Raw genomic sequence first — 17,430 nt, forward strand, 5'->3', positions numbered from 1 at the left:
AGCCAATCACTGCATGAGAGCGCAAGGTGCCTTTAGGTTGTACACAAACCCAAAATATGTGAGAGAGGAACGGAGAAGGGGGAGTCGTGCACAGGTTCCCCGAATGAAGCTTCATCTCAGCTCTATTTACTGCTGTGCTGAAGGGAACGTCGAGCAGTGAATCCATTAGTGGCTGCTGGCATGCAGTAGAATTTGGGCGCATGTTTGAGCGGAACCGGCGCGCTTCTCCTCCAGCTACGACGTGAAATCGAGAAGCAGCAGGAGAAGAGCAACGACGGCGGGATGCAAAGTAGAGCTTGTGATGTCGGAGGCTTCTTACGCATTGATGCTGAGTTTTGAGAGAGAAGCGCACTCCGGTTTTAGTACACGCTAGAGGAGACTAGAAGGACGACATTGTGGACAAGAAGAAGTTCACTGTGGAAGGATTCAGGATGATCATAGGTGAGTCTTGATGTTATAACGCCGCAACTTTTTTTTTTTTTTTTTTTGTAACTCTGATGCATACAATTTTCCAGTCACAGACAAGTAAACAAAGGAACAGTTGCTCTTTTTTTTCTTGGTGCATTTTCAGATTGAGATCTTATCAGCTATCAAGGTTAAGAGAAGACACATTTAGTTTGACAACTGAAATGATCAGTCATTTCAGTTTGGTGTTTTCTATATTACTATATAAATCACCTTTGCAATTTATTTTGAAATTCATTGTGTTCAATTGCTTGGATCGGTCTGACATTTTTAAAGGCTAATTTGTGTCAGATGTACTCTTAATATAGGACAGCAGAGAATTAGGAGGCCAGACTAATGTGAGCTTTGTTACATTTAAAAGAACTAATTTGGAGGAGGAGATTTGTTTAAAAAGATCAACTGATTATAGAATATTTATGTTAACTGCGTCAAACCTGGAATTGTCAAATAATATTCCAATGTAATAAGATATAAATTGATATATACGTATGTTTTGGATTTTTTTTTCTTTATCAAAGTCCGCCATCTTGCAGCGCCATTTTTCTACAGTAGCCCCGAATGCACAAATACAGATGATGTATGTCAACATTTGAGACTTGCTGTTGAAAGTCTCAGTGACGTGAGCATGCAATGACAATGTTGCATTATGACAATGCTTGAAGGTCATCTTCATTTCCTCCCTTCGCTCGAAAAGGGAGGGGTGAGAGAGCAATGAACAATTTCCCTACTAGGCTCCTTCAAATGTACTTGAATGACATTTTTTATACCTCCTTTGTCACAGTCCATTTAGTTATGAATGGCCTTGTGTCGTGTTTTATGAAAAGGAACAAAACATGGCACAATTGCAAATAAGAAGTTCGTCAGTTTGATCCTGTGCAGATTAATTCCAATATGCAAGAAGCTGCTCTTATTTCAGTTTAAGAGTGGACACATTTGAAGAGTCATAAACTATTAATTGAATAAATTGCAATGACAGTGTAGATTATGTGACTGAATATTTCATTCGAATCTATTTTAGCTTTCACGCTCCGGCCTCTTGAACTAGAACAAGCATAATGAGATTTTGACTGGCACATACTGAAGGTCTCTAAACACATTATCAGCCACAATCACATCAACATATTTTCTCTTTCCAGCCACCATTTGAATACGGGAGAGCAAACATTCACACATTCTAAACATGTGCTAAATATGACTCATCTCCCTCGGTGCAGAGCAGCGTTTGGTTACTCTTATGTGATTTTTTTTTTTTTTTGCCACAATAAATATTTCACATCCAGAGATTTGAGCTTTTTACTTATTTAAAATAAAGTACCAAGGCTTTTTTTTTTTTTTTACTCACGCAGACCTTCCTCACCACTACAGCAATGTGTGTGTGTAAATATCCTGCCACTCACTGATGCCCTCAAAAAGAATCACAGGGGTATGTTGCCTTTGATAAACAACATGACCTTTAAATCAAGGCAACTCATCGAAGGATGACCAGTATTGACATTTCAAAACATATGCTTGGCAAACAGACAAACATTTCACACAGACTGACTGAGTCTAGCATCATAAGCAGAAATCTAACATCACGTGATTGAATTGGATGAGCTTCACACTAAAAAGCAAATTCCTTAATGAGGCAGGTATGGTGTCTCAAAAACAACAGCTTTGAAATCATTACACGACTATGCCGCCTTGTAGTAAGGAGAAGAGCATCTCGGTCATTGTTGTGACAACCCTGAATAGCTACTTCAGTGGAGCAGCCTGGATGCCATATTGTGTGAGCACTAATGTCAGCGCTAATGTTATTGTTCACAGCCCTGTTCGTCGTGATTGTTCGGCTTCATGACTCTACAATAAAACACTGGGAAGGGAAGGTGATAACAAACTGGAGAGTTAATGAAGAAGTACAGCATGAGAGGCCAAGGGTGGAGAGCTTTGTCGGGAAGATTATTAATGCCGTTTTATAATGGCGTATGTAATATGAAAGCATTGTAACAAAAGTAATCATTGTGCTTTCAGCTTGACAATGTGTAGCTGTGCTGTTTATGATTAGCTTTAGAGCTTTTTATGATGTTGAATTAACAGGCAGAAAGCTATAGGTGCTTCATTTTCTTAATCTTTTATGCCTAACTTTTAGAGTTCTTTACCAATCACTGATGGAGTATTTTTTAATATTAGAGTAGTTAGTTTCCAAAGCAGTAGATTGCCAGATTTCTAAGCATTAGATTGTAGCACTAACCTAGACGCAAGTCAGTCTGCAAAAATCAGCAGTTTAGAAAATTTACTTTGAGAAAACTAAAAATATCAAAATAAACATAAAACAAAAAAGAATTATTAATGTGTATTAAAAAAAAAAACATGCATCTTTGCATTAAGAATCTCCACTAGCGTAATGCTAACACAAAATGCACAACACCTTTTGGGGACTAGCAAATATAGCATTGATCGCTGTGGTGTGATAATCCTTTAAGCAATAGATATTTAAAAACACATATGGATAGATGACAGAATATCCACAGGCATGTTTTCTTTATCCTCTGCGAAAAACAACATTGACATTAGTGAGTGAAACGCTCTTTCTTTTATGTTGCCCCCTTGTGGTCAAGGTATGCACAAGGGCTGGAAACAATGAATGGTATTTTACTTGTATGACTGAAAATTGTAAAATTGTATTATAATACACATAATACATATATCTTGCCAGAAACTAAGCCAGCTGATATTGCTTGACCCAGTTAAAATGTCTGCCAAGGCACAGACAATGACTCTTGCTAAGCCAAATTTCTCTTGACCATATATATAATAAGAAAGGCTTGGACACAAAGGCAGAAATGTGTAGATATGTCATTTACTGGTTTCATGGTTGCCAAATAAGGTCTGAGGGCTGCGAGCCTGGCGCCTACCGGTCATTATCTTTGTGACCATGCTATTGCATCAAACCACGCAGACTCTCAAAATATAACCTGTAATCATCGCTCCCCCTAGAAAATGACATACTACCACATTGTCTGTCACCTGAACATCCGTCCTCTGCCTCCTCACCTTGAAAAAAAAAAAACAGTGAAGGATGCACCTGCTGACTCCATTGTTATCGATGTATGTTTTTTTTCCTCGCACGCTCAGGTTGCACTACTCTGGGTTTGTGCGAACGCTATTAGTCAAGGTCCAGTAAGTGTGTAAATACTCAAATAAAGGGATAATAAAAATAAAGCCGCAGGTTATGTTGACACATTGGATTTTTTATTGACCTTGAGCTCCTCCAGTGTGCCTTTTGCACCCCCAGTGTGCCTTTTGTGCCATACGCTCCTCTGTTGGCCTTAAATTATGCAAAACAGTGACCTCAGTATACTGAAAATAGACAATGATCATAAATTTTTTTATAGCCAGATGTGTACTGTTATTGTGAAGTGATTGAATTCATACTGTGATGTGAATTTTAGGCTATGTCACTCACCCTGAATTGCTAGCCTTCTTCTTAAAATCATCTCTAGAATTGAGTACACCAAGATGTCAGCAATGCACAAATATTCCATTGAACTGAACTTTAGCCTGCTAACAAAAAATAAATAATAATGGAGGATAGGTTAGAAGAAAAATCTGTAGATACTGTCTTAACCAAGGTGACGTTTGTGCACCGTTTCACACAACCTCCATAATGGCAGCTTAGTGTGACTTTTAAAGACAAATTTACATCGTGGGCTAATGTGCTACTTTTGTCTTACTCTATAGTTATGGTATAGAATATCATCGCTCCAAATTTCTGTATGGTTTGTGGCTAAAATACGATAAGACATACCCATCCTGTGAGGCAAGATGCAAAATAGTCGAAAATTTCTCATGCGCATGTGACATTTTGCATGTGACAGCCAAAAGTTAAGCCTCGGAGGCAGGTATAGCTGTGCGGAGGCGGCTTGATAATAACATGGAACTGTTAACCGATGCGTGTCACATTCTGCTCCGAGCGCCACTGAGGTTACTCGTGTATATTAACCTGCAGGTTACACAGCCCTTTACATCCTCTGTTCACCTTGGACTCACCTTAAAACATGCCCCCCCCCCCAACCTCAGATGCCTTCCCTCACATCCCCCTTTTTATTCCACTGATTTTTTCCCCCCTCTTCCTCACACTCGATCGACTCCATCCCCCTCAGCTGCTATTATTCCTCCACAATCCTCACCCTCCTTGCTAATCAGACGACATTTGCCTCTATCGTCGCCTGACAAATGTTGAAATAGCGGACGTGTGCAGAATTTTGATGTTCTGTGAGAAAGTTTTGACTGAAGCAATCTGACAGGGAGCTTATGTAATCATAATTCATGTGAGTGGTGAAAATAAAAACAAGTTGTCGTTAATTGGAAAAACGGTGAGAAGTCAGGGAACGGAACTGCGGGAAAACTCGCTGACGCACACACATTCGCTCGTTCAGTGAAAGGACTTCTGGGAGTTAGTTGTGTGGCAGGCAGCATTTAAGCCGAGCCACTGGGGCGCACAACATCTATCATTAAAACAAAGTACAAACCTAAATCAACCGGCGCTGTCCAGATCTCTCACACTGACGCGACATTCATCAGGACCGAGCCCAGAAGTTACACTGCAGTGGTTTGTGTGCTTAGTAGCTGCGTATGACTTTGGGGGGGGTAAGCTGAGCTGCAGTAAATTGGATTTCACGCTAGTAATAGATCGAGTCACCCCGCAGTGGTGACAAAGTTTGCAGTGTTTCCTCAGAGGTTAAGATAGACATCATTAAAAGAGGTAACACTGCAGCGCTTTGAATTTTTTTTAATGAATTATGATGGAATCAAATCTGTGCAATCAGGAGAGCTAAATGATGCTCGTAAATGATCATCTGCACTTTACGGCGTCATTTACCGCTGAATCGACTTGAGAATGTGTGCCGCCAACGCATAAAAGGGGGGCGGGGGGGGGGGGTAAACACAAGCAGAGTGGGTCAAGACAGACCTGCAGGCAGCACATTGGAGGCTCTGAACACCAGCGTTGTCACGGGAGGCTTCGAGTGGTATCCGCGCACAGCAGCCCATTTAGATGCAGATGTGAGGCGCCTGGCATTTTGTGCCGAGGCGGGAAGGAAAGATGGCTGCCTTTCTTTTTTTATTTATTTATTTATTTTGGCTGCCAGACTTGCAGCCCACCTCTCAACGTTCCCTCCCGCTCACCGTCTTGGTTCCACCGTGCAGTCAGGCAGGGAATACTGAGAGGCTGCAGTGTCGTCACTGACATTGACATTACCTCTGTGATCATTAAAGCTAAATTGGCCAAATGAATTGCCAATTTGAGCGGCCTTAGGCACAGCACGTTGGCGTGCACGTGTCTGGGCGCGCACGCCATGCTTTGTGGTGATAAGCCGCTGGCGCGCGGTTGTCATTCCCCCCTCCCGCTTGCCGTCTGCATCTCTTCATTTCAGGCTGGCTCTCGCAAATCTACACGAAAATTCAATAAGCTATTACATAGGCATTGATCTTTTTCCCAGCCGAACATTTGCATGAGAAAACAAAAGGCAGTCGCGATGCGGCGCTGGGGGAGGTGAGCTGTTCCCTTTACCGGAGTGAAGGGCCAATAGATGGCGAGGTTTGGATTTATGGAGCTTGACCGCTCTTTAACTCTCCTTTGAATGTGTCCAATCAATGCCAGTCTTCCTACGTGGTCGCTATTGAAGAGGCGCTGCCGCGTTCACTTATCTGATGTCATTGTAAATCGCTCAGGAAGAGTGTCGAGGTCGTGGAAGCAAAGCTGCTTAAAGATGGCGCAGAATGTGATTAACTTTAAAAATGTGACTATTGTGGCAGGCTGCGATGTTAATGAAGGAACGGTGCAAGTCATTTGACTTTTAAACTGTAATGTGGTGTAAAATGAGCAGCGTTAGCACGCTTCGCTAGGGAAAGAGGAAACATTGCACCTCCTGCCTAAATCCATACTGCTCGAGATGTTGTCCTTCCTTTATTTGCATTGTTAACCAAGCATTTCATTACAACACAGAATGTTTCCAGCTTGCTTTGATTGTTTTTAATACACCAACAAAAATTCTAGGCCTGATTGTTTATTTTCGCTAGAATTGGGCCCCGAGCATGTTGCAGGTTTCTCCACCAAACATCTTAACAGTGGGAAGAAGTTATGAAATAAATAAGAGGAAAAGCAAAACAAGCAGTTGGTCCGATTGCAGCCGAAGCGGGCAATGAGAATAAGAGAGCATGAAATGAGGACAGAAAACAACATCTGGTGTCAGAAGGAAGCAGCAGAGAAAGTGAGAGGAGGAAGATATCTGCCGCACCCCAGTTGTGAGGCTTAAGAAGCTTAGCCCCCCTCCCTGCCCATCACACGAGTCTTTAAGTACTGGCATCCACTGTGGCTGAGCTGCAACTGAGAGGAAAGTGAGCAAAAAGATGCCGTGGGAGGAGAGGTGCAGGCAGGAAGTGCATTTCAATTCAATGTATGGTTTTAGTCCAAATAAACATGTCAGACGAAGCACTTCAGAATTTGATGGATTCCTGCTCTGAGTCAGAGGAAGATTTGTATTGATTTTAAACGATATGTGATTCCAGATATGGCGAGTCGCCGGGGTCAAACGTAATTCTGCTAGAGAGCGGGAATAATCAAGAGCACATTTTTATTCGAATCTCATGTTCTCTTTACAGGAAGTGTAAACCGAGCGGGGCCGGTCCCTGCCTTCCTAAGGAGTCCAGCCGTCCTCTCCCCATCCCCCCTGGACATGAAGCCCTTCTTACAATTCCCCATGGAGTCGCCACACCCTGCAACTCTGGGTCTCTTTCCCAATTTTAATACGGTAAGTGGTCCAAGCTTGGAGCTAACATGCTAACAGAAGTCCGTTGGACGTACACGTTTTCCTTCAAAATGACAGTCAATGTTTATTCAACAGCAACGGTCATTTTTTCTTAAATGACCGTCGCTAAAATGCCTTACAGCTGATCAATCGTATAAGAGGCCCAGGCTGAATTCTCCACAGTCAGCATTTCCTGGTTCTCATTTCCAGATTGAGTTTCACGTGAAGGTCAACGTGGCCACACACATACACACATCATCGTCTCGGTCATCTGCATGCACTCGGGCAAAAGGGCCCTTGTGTGAGATTATGATTCATCCTGCGGTATAGAAGAGATGAAGTGCGGCCACTAATGTCATAAGACCTTCACAAAGCACTTTGAACAGTGAATGGGTTGCATTTGTATAGTTTTTTTTAAATGTTCTTTTAATTGTAGACTGTTATTTGCAGTCAGGTAAAAATGTTGTCATCCAATTAAAGTAACGCGACTTGGAATATACTGTAAATGTCAGATTGATGTCGTGGTTTTGGTGTTGTAGTATCGGAGCATTCTTACGAGTATGAGTGCACGCATATAATTTCGGCATCCCTTCTTTTAATCAATGTTATTTGCATTTGTGTCGTCTAATTTATTCACATTTAGGATCTGTATGATGAATTACTTTAGAGGCCATTTAGAATTGACTGAAATTTAGATAATTATGAATGGAATACTCAAGTGGGACCCAAGGTGCCTTGAATTGGCTCACATATTCAAATTACACCGATATTGATTACTCATTGCTGACTGACACACACTTTGTAACACTAACAGAAAAGGAGGACAGGAAGCAGGAAGAAAAATAAGCCAAAAATAAACCCAAAAAAATGCCAAAATGCCAACAACGCATTCCAACAGTTTTTCAGACCAGTCCACTTTCCACGGATGTCTGCAGCTGTGGAGCGTAAGGAGTCTTTCATTTTGGCCGCATGCGTCCAGAATGGAGGCAGCAGATGATAGGCTGAGTAAAACCACAGAGAACTTCTGGTGGTTGCTGAGGGCAACACCCGCGCTGTCTGTGTGCGTCTGAATTCTAACAGGAAGCACAAATGTTAAAAAGTGTCCTGCATCCCAGCTCCAGCAACGATAAGCTCGACTAATTTTGGTCCTGACCTTTTTTTTTAGCAGTTTGTATTTAGTGTGATGGATTGGTCCGACCTATTGTGAATGCTGGACTGCACCGTAATTCCGGAAAAATTGCATTGTCAGCATTATGTCACACATGAATACCAAAACATGGTAGTCCTTTTCCTCTACTGCCCAAGTATACATTCTCAATCTTGGAAATTTCTTAAAAGCAATATATATGTAAGAGTATCGTCCCTGAAACATATATAAACAGTCTTTTTTGGGGGATGGATGGAGTCTGTAATTAGGCCCGATGTGAATTGAAGCATTTGAACCACACCCAGGAAGTGAGGCCCGGACAACAACAGCTGCTGAGAAAGAGCCTGCCCTCCTCTGCTGCCCACATCAATCACCTCTCCCCAAATTCCTGCTTCTTGTTTACAATACTCCTTTTAGCAGTTCCTCCATAGGTCACCTGTGATGGCATCTCGTGTTGTTGAATCTGTCATGTGACCTTTGCGCTTAACCTTCCCAGATGGACCCCATCCAGAAAGCCGTCATGACGCACACCTTCGGGCATCCCATGGTGAAAACAAAGCGACCTATCATCTCCTGTAATGTCTGTCAAATTCGCTTCAACTCGGAGGTATGAAATCTGACAGTCCTCGCTTGAATAATAATCAGCGGTTGAAACCGGGATGACTCAACATAGCCACACATGATACTCAACATTTAGTAAGTGTGAAAGTCCCACCTGGTGACACTGGCGTGGTAGATAGATTTAATATGACCTCACTTGTTTGCAATTTTTTTTTACCACTCTAAATCATAACGGGCTCGGAGAAAACATTCAGCTTTATAGTTGTTTCTATTCAAATGAAGGCTGAATTGTGTCTTGAACAGCATGCACAGTTGATTTGCTTGGTCATCATAGCACAGCATTAGATAGCAAGTGTCAGGGTACAGGAGATTATTAGATTTACTTTGATGAGAATTTAATGGAAGAGGTGTGAGATAGGACACAAGGCCAAGAAGTAAAGTGAACAGCAGCGTGTCTTTAAAGTTACATTAAAGCTGATTAGGCGGTTTTTTGACAGGCGGTGCACAGCCAGCTTCAAGCAATGTGTCTAGAGGCCCAAAAAAAAGGTTTATAGGAAAGGAATTTAATGCTCCCATTAAGAGGACAAAGTTGCAGCTTTGCTAGTTCAAAAACTTGAAAAATGTTTCAATCATTTTAGTTCATTTTCTTTCAGGTTCGGTTCAGTTTGATTTTTTATGGTGGAGCTACACACAATGTAGTGTGTAGATTGATGTCAACAGGAAATTATTTTTATTTATTTTTATTTTACAGTGTGACAGTGTCTTCTACAGCCACATGCCAATGAAAGAAGACACAAATTTAACTTGAGCTAATATGTTGTTCTGAATTTCTTAGTTTATTAAACACACAGAGTATCTTATCACGCTACGCTATGAAAAACAAATAGCATGACATATACCGCTCCAGTTTGCATTGTTGTGAGCTACGGTGAACGATATATTGCTTGATGGAAATGGAATTTTAATGTGAACATCGAAGAAGCCGATTTATGTGTTGGCTGCTTGACATTTACAGTGAGAGCTGTTGTACATCTGTCTCTGGGCAAAGCACTTTAAGACATAAACCTTGTAAGATAAATGTTCAAACTGGGCATTTAAGTAATGGCTGGTTTGACGGTATTAGTGTCCTTACAAGGATTATCATAAAAATGCGCTTGCGTGTGTTTGAGCAATTCTGGCAAATGGCAGAGGTAAAAATGATCAGACGTGATTTTTATTACCCAGTCCAAAGCCACTTTCAACCTTGAGAGAGCATATCAAATTTTCACTTGAACTATCATTGCCTTGTAAACAAAAACCAAAACACTAAGGAGTCCTGTGATGATCTCAAATTAAATCTATGCTGATATTGTCTGGGCTACACACAAATAAAATGTCCTCCATTAACAGTTAAAAAAGATATAAACAACATGGATGATCTAAACCAGCCTGCACATTTTAATCTGATCCCGAAAATTCTGCCACTGGAACCACAAACCAAAACATAAATAGGATTCCAAGCGAACTCTAGTATATAGCCCAAGCAGAGCCTGAAATATAAATACATTGTGACGATTAGGTGCTAAATGCTGATCCTCTAAATGTGGTAGTGTATAAAGGACAGAGAGAAAGAGTCATCTGAAACTTGTGTAACATTGCCCTGTTCTCGACGAGGGGCCGCTTAATTATATCCCCCCACTCGTGTTCTCACATGGTCCACATTTATTTCACAACACTATGACGACAGGGCTTTATTTTCGTGCCCAGTGCAAGTCTAGCGAGAGGCGCAGTCTGACTGCACAGGGGTGAGTTCGACTGTGTTTTGGTATTATTGCAGACACTCACGGTTTGGTACAATTATAAAAGGGTGTTTTGCACCGTTGTGGGTGTGAACACAGTAGACTTGATTCGCTGCCATTCAAAGTGACTTTTCTCATGGCGTTTAAAATTGGCGAGTGAGAGGCCGTGACATAGCGGAAGAACAATCTAATTTGCTTGGCGGCAAATGATGATGATGAACTCATGATGATGCGTCAGTTTGTACGCTCGAGCGCACCTGCGCCGTCTACCAATATGGAGCCCTGTCGTTTACAAAAGCTGCTCGTATGTTGCCTGTCCGATCCCCCCGCCACCTGTTTGCCCTGCAGAATGGAGCACAACTTCCCAGAGTAACCGGAGAGGATGGGAACTCTGCAAACACACTTTAATAATGAAGCAATAATCTGCTGGGAGTAGAATTTCTGCAGGTTGGAAGGTGGGACAGACTGACAAGTTTTGCCAAGTGTTCCCACAGCTGCGTTTGCATTTTAGTAAGGCACCTCCACCTTTTCTTGTTTACGCCTGAGGAAAGCCGTTGTTGTTAAACAGAAGTAAAAGTAGAAGTGACTAAGTGATTGATGTGAGCACTCAGAATAAAGTACCTCTCACGGCTCCCCCTCTTTCGCTACATGTTGTAATTATAACGTTGCCAATTCATCTCAGACCACAGAGGACGTATTAGGCTGCCAGTGGGGTTTTTTTTTTGTTTTTTTTTAGGCTGCCAGTGTTGAGCACGGTCCTGCTGCAAGGCTGACGTCACGTCGTGCTGCATTAGCCGTAGTCACCACTGCAGAACGACAGCGGACACACGCCGCGCACCCAAAATTCCAGTCAGGCTGGCGTCAGCACTGGTTCCCTTCACCTTTCGCCTGTTTTCTGCTCTTGTTTATAGCGGGTTTTTTTTTTATCCTCTGTGGGGTTTACCGTATCATCTGTCGCCTTCTCACCAGCTTCTTACCCCCCCCTACACACACACATGCCTGTCGCTGCTGCCTGTACACTGATTTGTCTGCGACCAGCTCGCTCCATTTTCCGTGCCTTTGTCACTTTGCAGATAAAACATCAAAGCAAAGCATATCCTGCTTAGAGAAAAAAGGATTTCAGGGACATTCACCCGCTCCCGTTTTCTCCTTTTTTAAAATCCCATCCATACGTCCTCAATAATCCCCTTCGTCATTTGTTTTCTCAATTTACTTTTCTCCACTTTTTGTTCATTTTTGATTATTATTCACTTTGTCCCTTAACCTCAACAATCTTGACGGCTCAATCTGTTTTCTGTCCTCATGCTGCATCCTTGCGCCAATCTCTAAAAGGCTCTTTAGATTCTCTGCTTGATTAATGGCAGACCTTTATTGATTTCTTACGACCTGTACTTGAAGGTCATATGGAGAGTGAACGTACCGGAAAAGACAACCGCTGTGCGTTACCCAAAAAAAAAAGGGGGGGGGGGGGATGTACCATAAAAGAACTTGTGCTCTTGTAGCAGTTGTTAGCATCATCCCCTTGTCTAATGGAGGGCTTTGAGGAAGCAGCAGTCACTGGGTTGAGTTACACAAGCAGCGAGCTCTGGATGCCATTCTGTCATCACCAATCAGGATGAGCGCTATATGGGTAACTTTCATCACCAGCTAATACATGAGGCTCACAGAGGCATCTTGAACACAATCCAGTGGTCCATCAAGCCTCAGCCGGGTATCCATTAAGAGCCTTATGGGCTTCCTCTAACATGGTGTGTCAACTGCAATAAAAAGTGAGTGAAAATAAATATAAGATTACGACAAAATCATTTCTCTCACACACACACTAAGAGTACCCAGATGAGTTGGCTCATGCATTATTTCACATTTAACCCAGAAAGTCATCAAACCCTGGAGTTTGATGATTTATATCAAACTTGCAATGAAGCAATTTGATCGTGTGCCTAATGACCATTTTATGTGCGATTTAATAAATGGCCCCAAAAAAAGGCAAGCTCAGCGAGATTTTTAACTACAATGCCTTTTATGTGACAGACACAAAGCTCTTCGCTAGCTCTCTGACTCACTTGGACGTCAGCAGGCGGATTAAGAGTGAAGATGATGGAAGTGAACCAGACATACTCCCAAATCTTCATATCCATCAAATTGTGTTTGTTTGTTTTTTTCTTTCAGAGTCAAGCAGAGGCTCACTACAAGGGCAACCGACACGCTCGCAGGGTTAAGGGCATCGAGACATCCAAGACGGCTCGTCTTCAGGATGGGGACAAGCAGCACCCTCCCCCTACCACTTCACCTTCACCGTCAGGCTCCTCATCATCCAACCTGGATCCTGATCCTAATAAACAAGGTGAGCCTCACTTGAGTTCACAATATCCTTCTGGTGGAGGATATTATTCTTTCATATACAACAAAGCAATATCTCATTATTTTCACACATTTATATACACATGTTGAAGGAGCTTTACTAATCTGAAATATATGTGCTGTTTATAGACGACACCCAATCCTGTCCCAACTCTGAGTCACCTTTGACCCCGAGCCACCTCTCAACACCCACAGTGAGCTCAGCGGAAGCAGAGTGTCCCTTTTTGGAGTCGGCGGGCACACCTTTGCCATCTTCCCCCTCACCGGCCGCCAACGACGGCACGCCACCCGCAGACTCAACAGGGGCAATCCTTGCTGACAACCTGTCTCCAGCTTCCAGCCCTCCTCCTGGAGAGTCTGAGGAAGAGAAAGCCAAGAAGCTTCTCTATTGCTCCTTATGCAAAGTTGCAGTTAATTCCCTCTCACAGCTGGAGGCCCATAACAAAGGTAAGTAAGTCGGTCGTACTAGTGCACAGCTTCGAAAATGGGAAATGTTGGAACCGGTGCTGCTGTGAATCTCAAATTTGTAATTGACAGAGAAAAAAAATTGAGCACTATTGCCTCCCAGTGGTATAAAAGGGATATTGCAAGTTGCATTTTTTTTTTTTTCTAAACAATCCTTAGCTGATTCCATTTCACTTTTTAATCACCCAAGGAACAAAACACAAAACTATTCTGGAAGCACGGAGTGGACTGGGGCCCATTAAAGCCTACCCGCGTCTCGGTCTGAAAGGCAGCCCCGAGCAGGACCTGTCGTCCGACCCCAACTCTCAGGAACGAACCTTCCACTGTGAGATCTGCAATGTCAGAGTCAACTCTGAGCTGCAGCTTAAACAGGTGAGACTTTTTTTTAAAAAAAAAAGTACAAAAAAATACAAATACAAAGAGATTCATTTCTATGATCGGCCCTGCTTTTTTTTCCACACTGCAGCACATTTCTAGCCGGAGACATCGAGATGGCGTTGCGGGGAAACCCAACCCTCTACTTAGTCGTCACAAGAAGCGTGCAGACTTTATGGTACACAATTCACCTTTACTTCACCACACACCATCATTATTTACTGTAATCCATCAATCACTTGGCTCAACCAGTGAGTTCCCATCTTTGTCATTCCAAGATATTTTTAGCCTTTTTTTAATTCAATGTTTAGAGTTTGGAGAGGCCAATTTAGTTTGGTATGAAAGAAGCCCTGACTTCAACCCAATCGAACATTTTTACATACTTTTGTTCATGTGTTTTATTCACCAGCTCAATAAATCACGTGAAATCTTCCTTGTCTCTCTCCAAGGATCTTCCAAAGACTCTGGGGGCGGGGCTTTTACCAAATCCTCTGGCTGTGGCGGCAGCCATGGCCGCCGCCGCCTCTTCAAATCAGCTGGCACTGCGACCTCCTGGCCCGCCAGCCCACCCCCATCACCACCTGCTACAGGGCGCTCCCCTCAGCCTGCTGAGGCCCGCCCCGGGGCCTATTCGCACCACACACGGGCCAATTCTCTTCACGCCGTACTGATAGCGTGAGGAGTCAGGCAGAAGCACACTGTGAAGCGAATTCATTCGAGTCAAACTTGGGACTGACGTGGCTTAACATTGCAAACCGCCGCGACTGGTATGCTAACAGGGAGTATTTGACGACGTTTTAAAGAGACAGCCTACATTTTCATCTTTCCCCACTTACCCTGCATCCATTATCAACCACCCTGCAAAGAAGAAGTGGACTATTAAATGGACTTCCACTTTGCAACTAATTTAACCGCTGTATTTCCAAACCCTACCTCTTCAACAATTCAAATCTCCTCCACATCTGATGCATCAATTTCATGAGAGAAAAAAAAAAAAAAAAAGGAAACCCACTGGGTTCTATATTGTGATGTTAGCTGTTAGCAATCACTGTGTAATGAGTCCCCCCCCACTTTTTGTGGTCAATGGATTTGTGTTGCTGCTGGAACCTCCTGCAACATTTCTCTGTACTGTATGTCGAGATCTTCCCAGCTGGCTTAGGGGGTCTGCACTTACCCGTGTGGCACACCAACATGGAGTAAAAGAGGAACAGAATATACTACATTACGTCTTAAAGAAGATAGTCAATGAAGCACCTTAACCATGTCAGTGGGTTGGCAAAGTTGTAGTTGTGGTGAAGAAGTACTATGCAGCGTTTATCAGTGTTTATATTTGTGGTCTAATTAAATGTTGGAGAAAAGAAAAGAAAAAAAGACCATCAGGGAAGACTAGGCAAGTATCTTTAGGTTTAGATCTACATGTTAATTGTCAGAGAAAACCCCAGATTTGATTCCCCAGATTTTCCCCCGCTAATAATTAGGCATTGGGGTAAAACGTCTGCATGTAAGTGATTTTAAATGCATTTTAATGCTTTAATAGACATTTCACCGCACAAAACAGAAACGTTTCAGTATCTCAGAGAAAGACTTTCAACACTGTGAGCACAGCCAGGACAATGAGGGAGTCGTACAGTGTTGTAGCAGCTATTTGTGATACGGCCATATGCAGCTCACAGACATACACAAATACGAGGCAAATGAGGAAGATAATATACAAAATAATATCTTCTGAGAATATTAAAAAAAACACCAGCATTATGTTCTACAGACAACGGAAACCCAAGCACACAAACACACACATGCGTGCACACACACATCCTTTTCGATAGCTTTTCAGGTGTGTGGTAGGATCAAGTTTTTTCGCTCTGCTTTGTGACCCAACATGACTTCAAAAAATCCCGATGAAAAAAGTCACAGCAGCATGTCAACACGTTAGCGGGAAACTTAAGCAAACAGGAACTAGCAATACTTTCTGCTCTATTTTTAAAGTGAAACGCAAGAAATGCAATAAAAAATAAAAAAAAGTGTCAAAAGATATAATCTTTGTTTTTGGAAGTGATGTGTAGAAACATTACTGTAAATGTAGATTCTTTAAAGAAATGTGGGGGGCTTCCAAATTGTTGAATTCTAATAGAATTGTACTCGAAAATCATTAAACTGTTTATGATTTTACTGCAAGTGTACAGACTTTATTTGAATTTGTTTTTCCCCACAGTTGATCTTCCATTGTAAACAGCACTAGGGAACATTTCATTTAATGTGCGTGTCTTCTCAATTTATGAGCTTTGGAAAGAAGCTTACAACATTTGATTGTGTACGTGTTTTATGAGACAATACCTGAATGCCGTATGCAAAAGCTCTTTCCTGTTGTCACTGAGGTTAATCATATCCGTGTCTGAAAGAGACAACACGAAATAAGCATTTCCTTAAAAAGATGACACCACAAAAAAAACATTGTGGGAAAACCCCCTGGTTCAAACAATTACATCATACCAAGGGCACTTTACAACACGCATAAATTGAAATTGGTGACAGGAAGTCAAACAAAAGAGCGGGACTGTGCACAGAAGGAGCTCTGTCGACTTTTCAGATAACCTGCTGAAATATTTGGCTTTGAGGTAAGAAAATATTTGAAAATAGACAACGTATTGTGAATGGAGGCAATTTTAGAATCATAGTGAATCTTTATCAGTATTTTCTAAAGAATTTTGGGGTTTGTTAAAAATAAAAATAATTGGCATGAGAGGAAAAAGATCCTAGCTCCGCCGGTGTACATACTGTATTTAAATAATAAAAATAAATACATTAAAAAAAAAGCCAGCATTGTTCGTTCACTTGACTTTGGCATCGTTGAAATGAAAAGCTGGGGTTTATGTAAACTGTACCAAATATAAAGCAATCATTTAGAAAAAAGTAAACTTGTATTAAAATAATAATAAAAAAATCAGCAAAGTTGAAATCCAACAGACATGTTCCTCTTTCGGTAGAGGAAGAATGTTTTCAGTAAATAATCAACTGAAAAAATAGCAGAGGGGGAAGACGTTATCATCTCAAACAAGACAAGAGAACCCACATTAAATTAACCACACGGCCTTAAAGTGTCACAGATCGGAATGGAGAAACCAACAACAGGACTGACCGACAAAGACGTGAGACGAGAAGACATCAACGATCCGACAGGAAGTGACACGCAGACAGGACTTAAAAATGAGACAGGTAATGAGAGGCAGGTGACTGATTAGTAAATTGATTGTGAGTAGAAACAGGAAGGGAGGGGCGAGTACACAGAAACCATGACAACCTACACATAATAATACAACCGGGGACGAGTGGTGGCGCATAGTGAATCTTTATCAGTATTTTCTAAAGCATTTGGGGGGTTTGTTAAAATAATAATAATAATAATAAAATTGGCATGAGAGGATACTGTATTTAAATAAAAAAAACACACACATACAAATAGCGGGCATTGTTCATTCACTTGATATCTTCC

At 41.9% G+C, this 17,430-nt stretch overlaps 2 protein-coding genes and 1 long non-coding RNA gene across 6 annotated transcripts in view; 2 read left to right on the top strand and 1 right to left on the bottom strand.

Annotated features, from left to right (window-relative positions):
• Positions 1–16,115, top strand: LOC148390656 (zinc finger protein 385A-like). 3 transcript variants are annotated; one of them, XM_088389013.1, is made up of 8 exons: positions 1–441; positions 7,108–7,256; positions 8,897–9,007; positions 12,909–13,083; positions 13,230–13,547; positions 13,756–13,937; positions 14,032–14,118; positions 14,390–16,115. In XM_088389013.1, exons 1-8 carry the CDS (start codon positions 432–434, stop codon positions 14,609–14,611), a joined length of 1,254 nt encoding a protein of 417 aa, XP_088245139.1. In that variant the 5' UTR covers positions 1–431; the 3' UTR covers positions 14,612–16,115. The 3 variants fall into 3 exon arrangements, with proteins under 3 accessions (XP_088245139.1, XP_088245138.1, XP_088245140.1); XM_088389012.1 differs by lacking the exon at positions 1–441 and adding an exon at positions 1,998–2,096; XM_088389014.1 differs by lacking the exon at positions 1–441 and adding an exon at positions 2,116–2,233.
• Positions 13,982–17,142, bottom strand: LOC148390657 (uncharacterized). Its single transcript, XR_015861208.1, has 3 exons — positions 17,077–17,142; positions 16,275–16,332; positions 13,982–14,638 (listed from the first exon to the last, which is right to left on the bottom strand). It is a non-coding gene; the product is annotated as an uncharacterized LOC148390657 (long non-coding RNA).
• Positions 16,412–17,430, top strand: part of gpr84 (G protein-coupled receptor 84) — a 7,096-nt gene continuing 6,077 nt past the window's right edge. Inside the window, exon 1 of one of the 2 annotated variants that reach the window (XM_088389008.1) lies at positions 16,412–16,555. The gene's annotated coding sequence lies outside the window, so the exon portion shown is untranslated. The remainder of the gene's footprint in view (positions 16,556–17,430) is intronic. The other variant, XM_088389010.1, reaches the window with a different exon arrangement.

Source organism: Syngnathus floridae, chromosome 11 (genome assembly GCF_059516105.1).
Source record: "Syngnathus floridae isolate MCC-2025c chromosome 11, RoL_Sflo_1.0, whole genome shotgun sequence".
NCBI classification, from domain to species: domain Eukaryota; kingdom Metazoa; phylum Chordata; class Actinopteri; order Syngnathiformes; family Syngnathidae; genus Syngnathus; species Syngnathus floridae.

Bases quoted from the DNA above. Each gene is read 5' to 3' on its own strand.
- LOC148390656 (XM_088389012.1), top strand. From the start codon at position 2,057: ATGAGCTTCACACTAAAAAGCAAATTCCTTAATGAGGCAG. The intron at 7,257-8,896 runs GTAAGTGGTCCA...TAACCTTCCCAG, and splicing joins TCTTTCCCAATTTTAATACG to ATGGACCCCATCCAGAAAGC. The intron at 9,008-12,908 runs GTATGAAATCTG...TTTTTCTTTCAG, and splicing joins AAATTCGCTTCAACTCGGAG to AGTCAAGCAGAGGCTCACTA.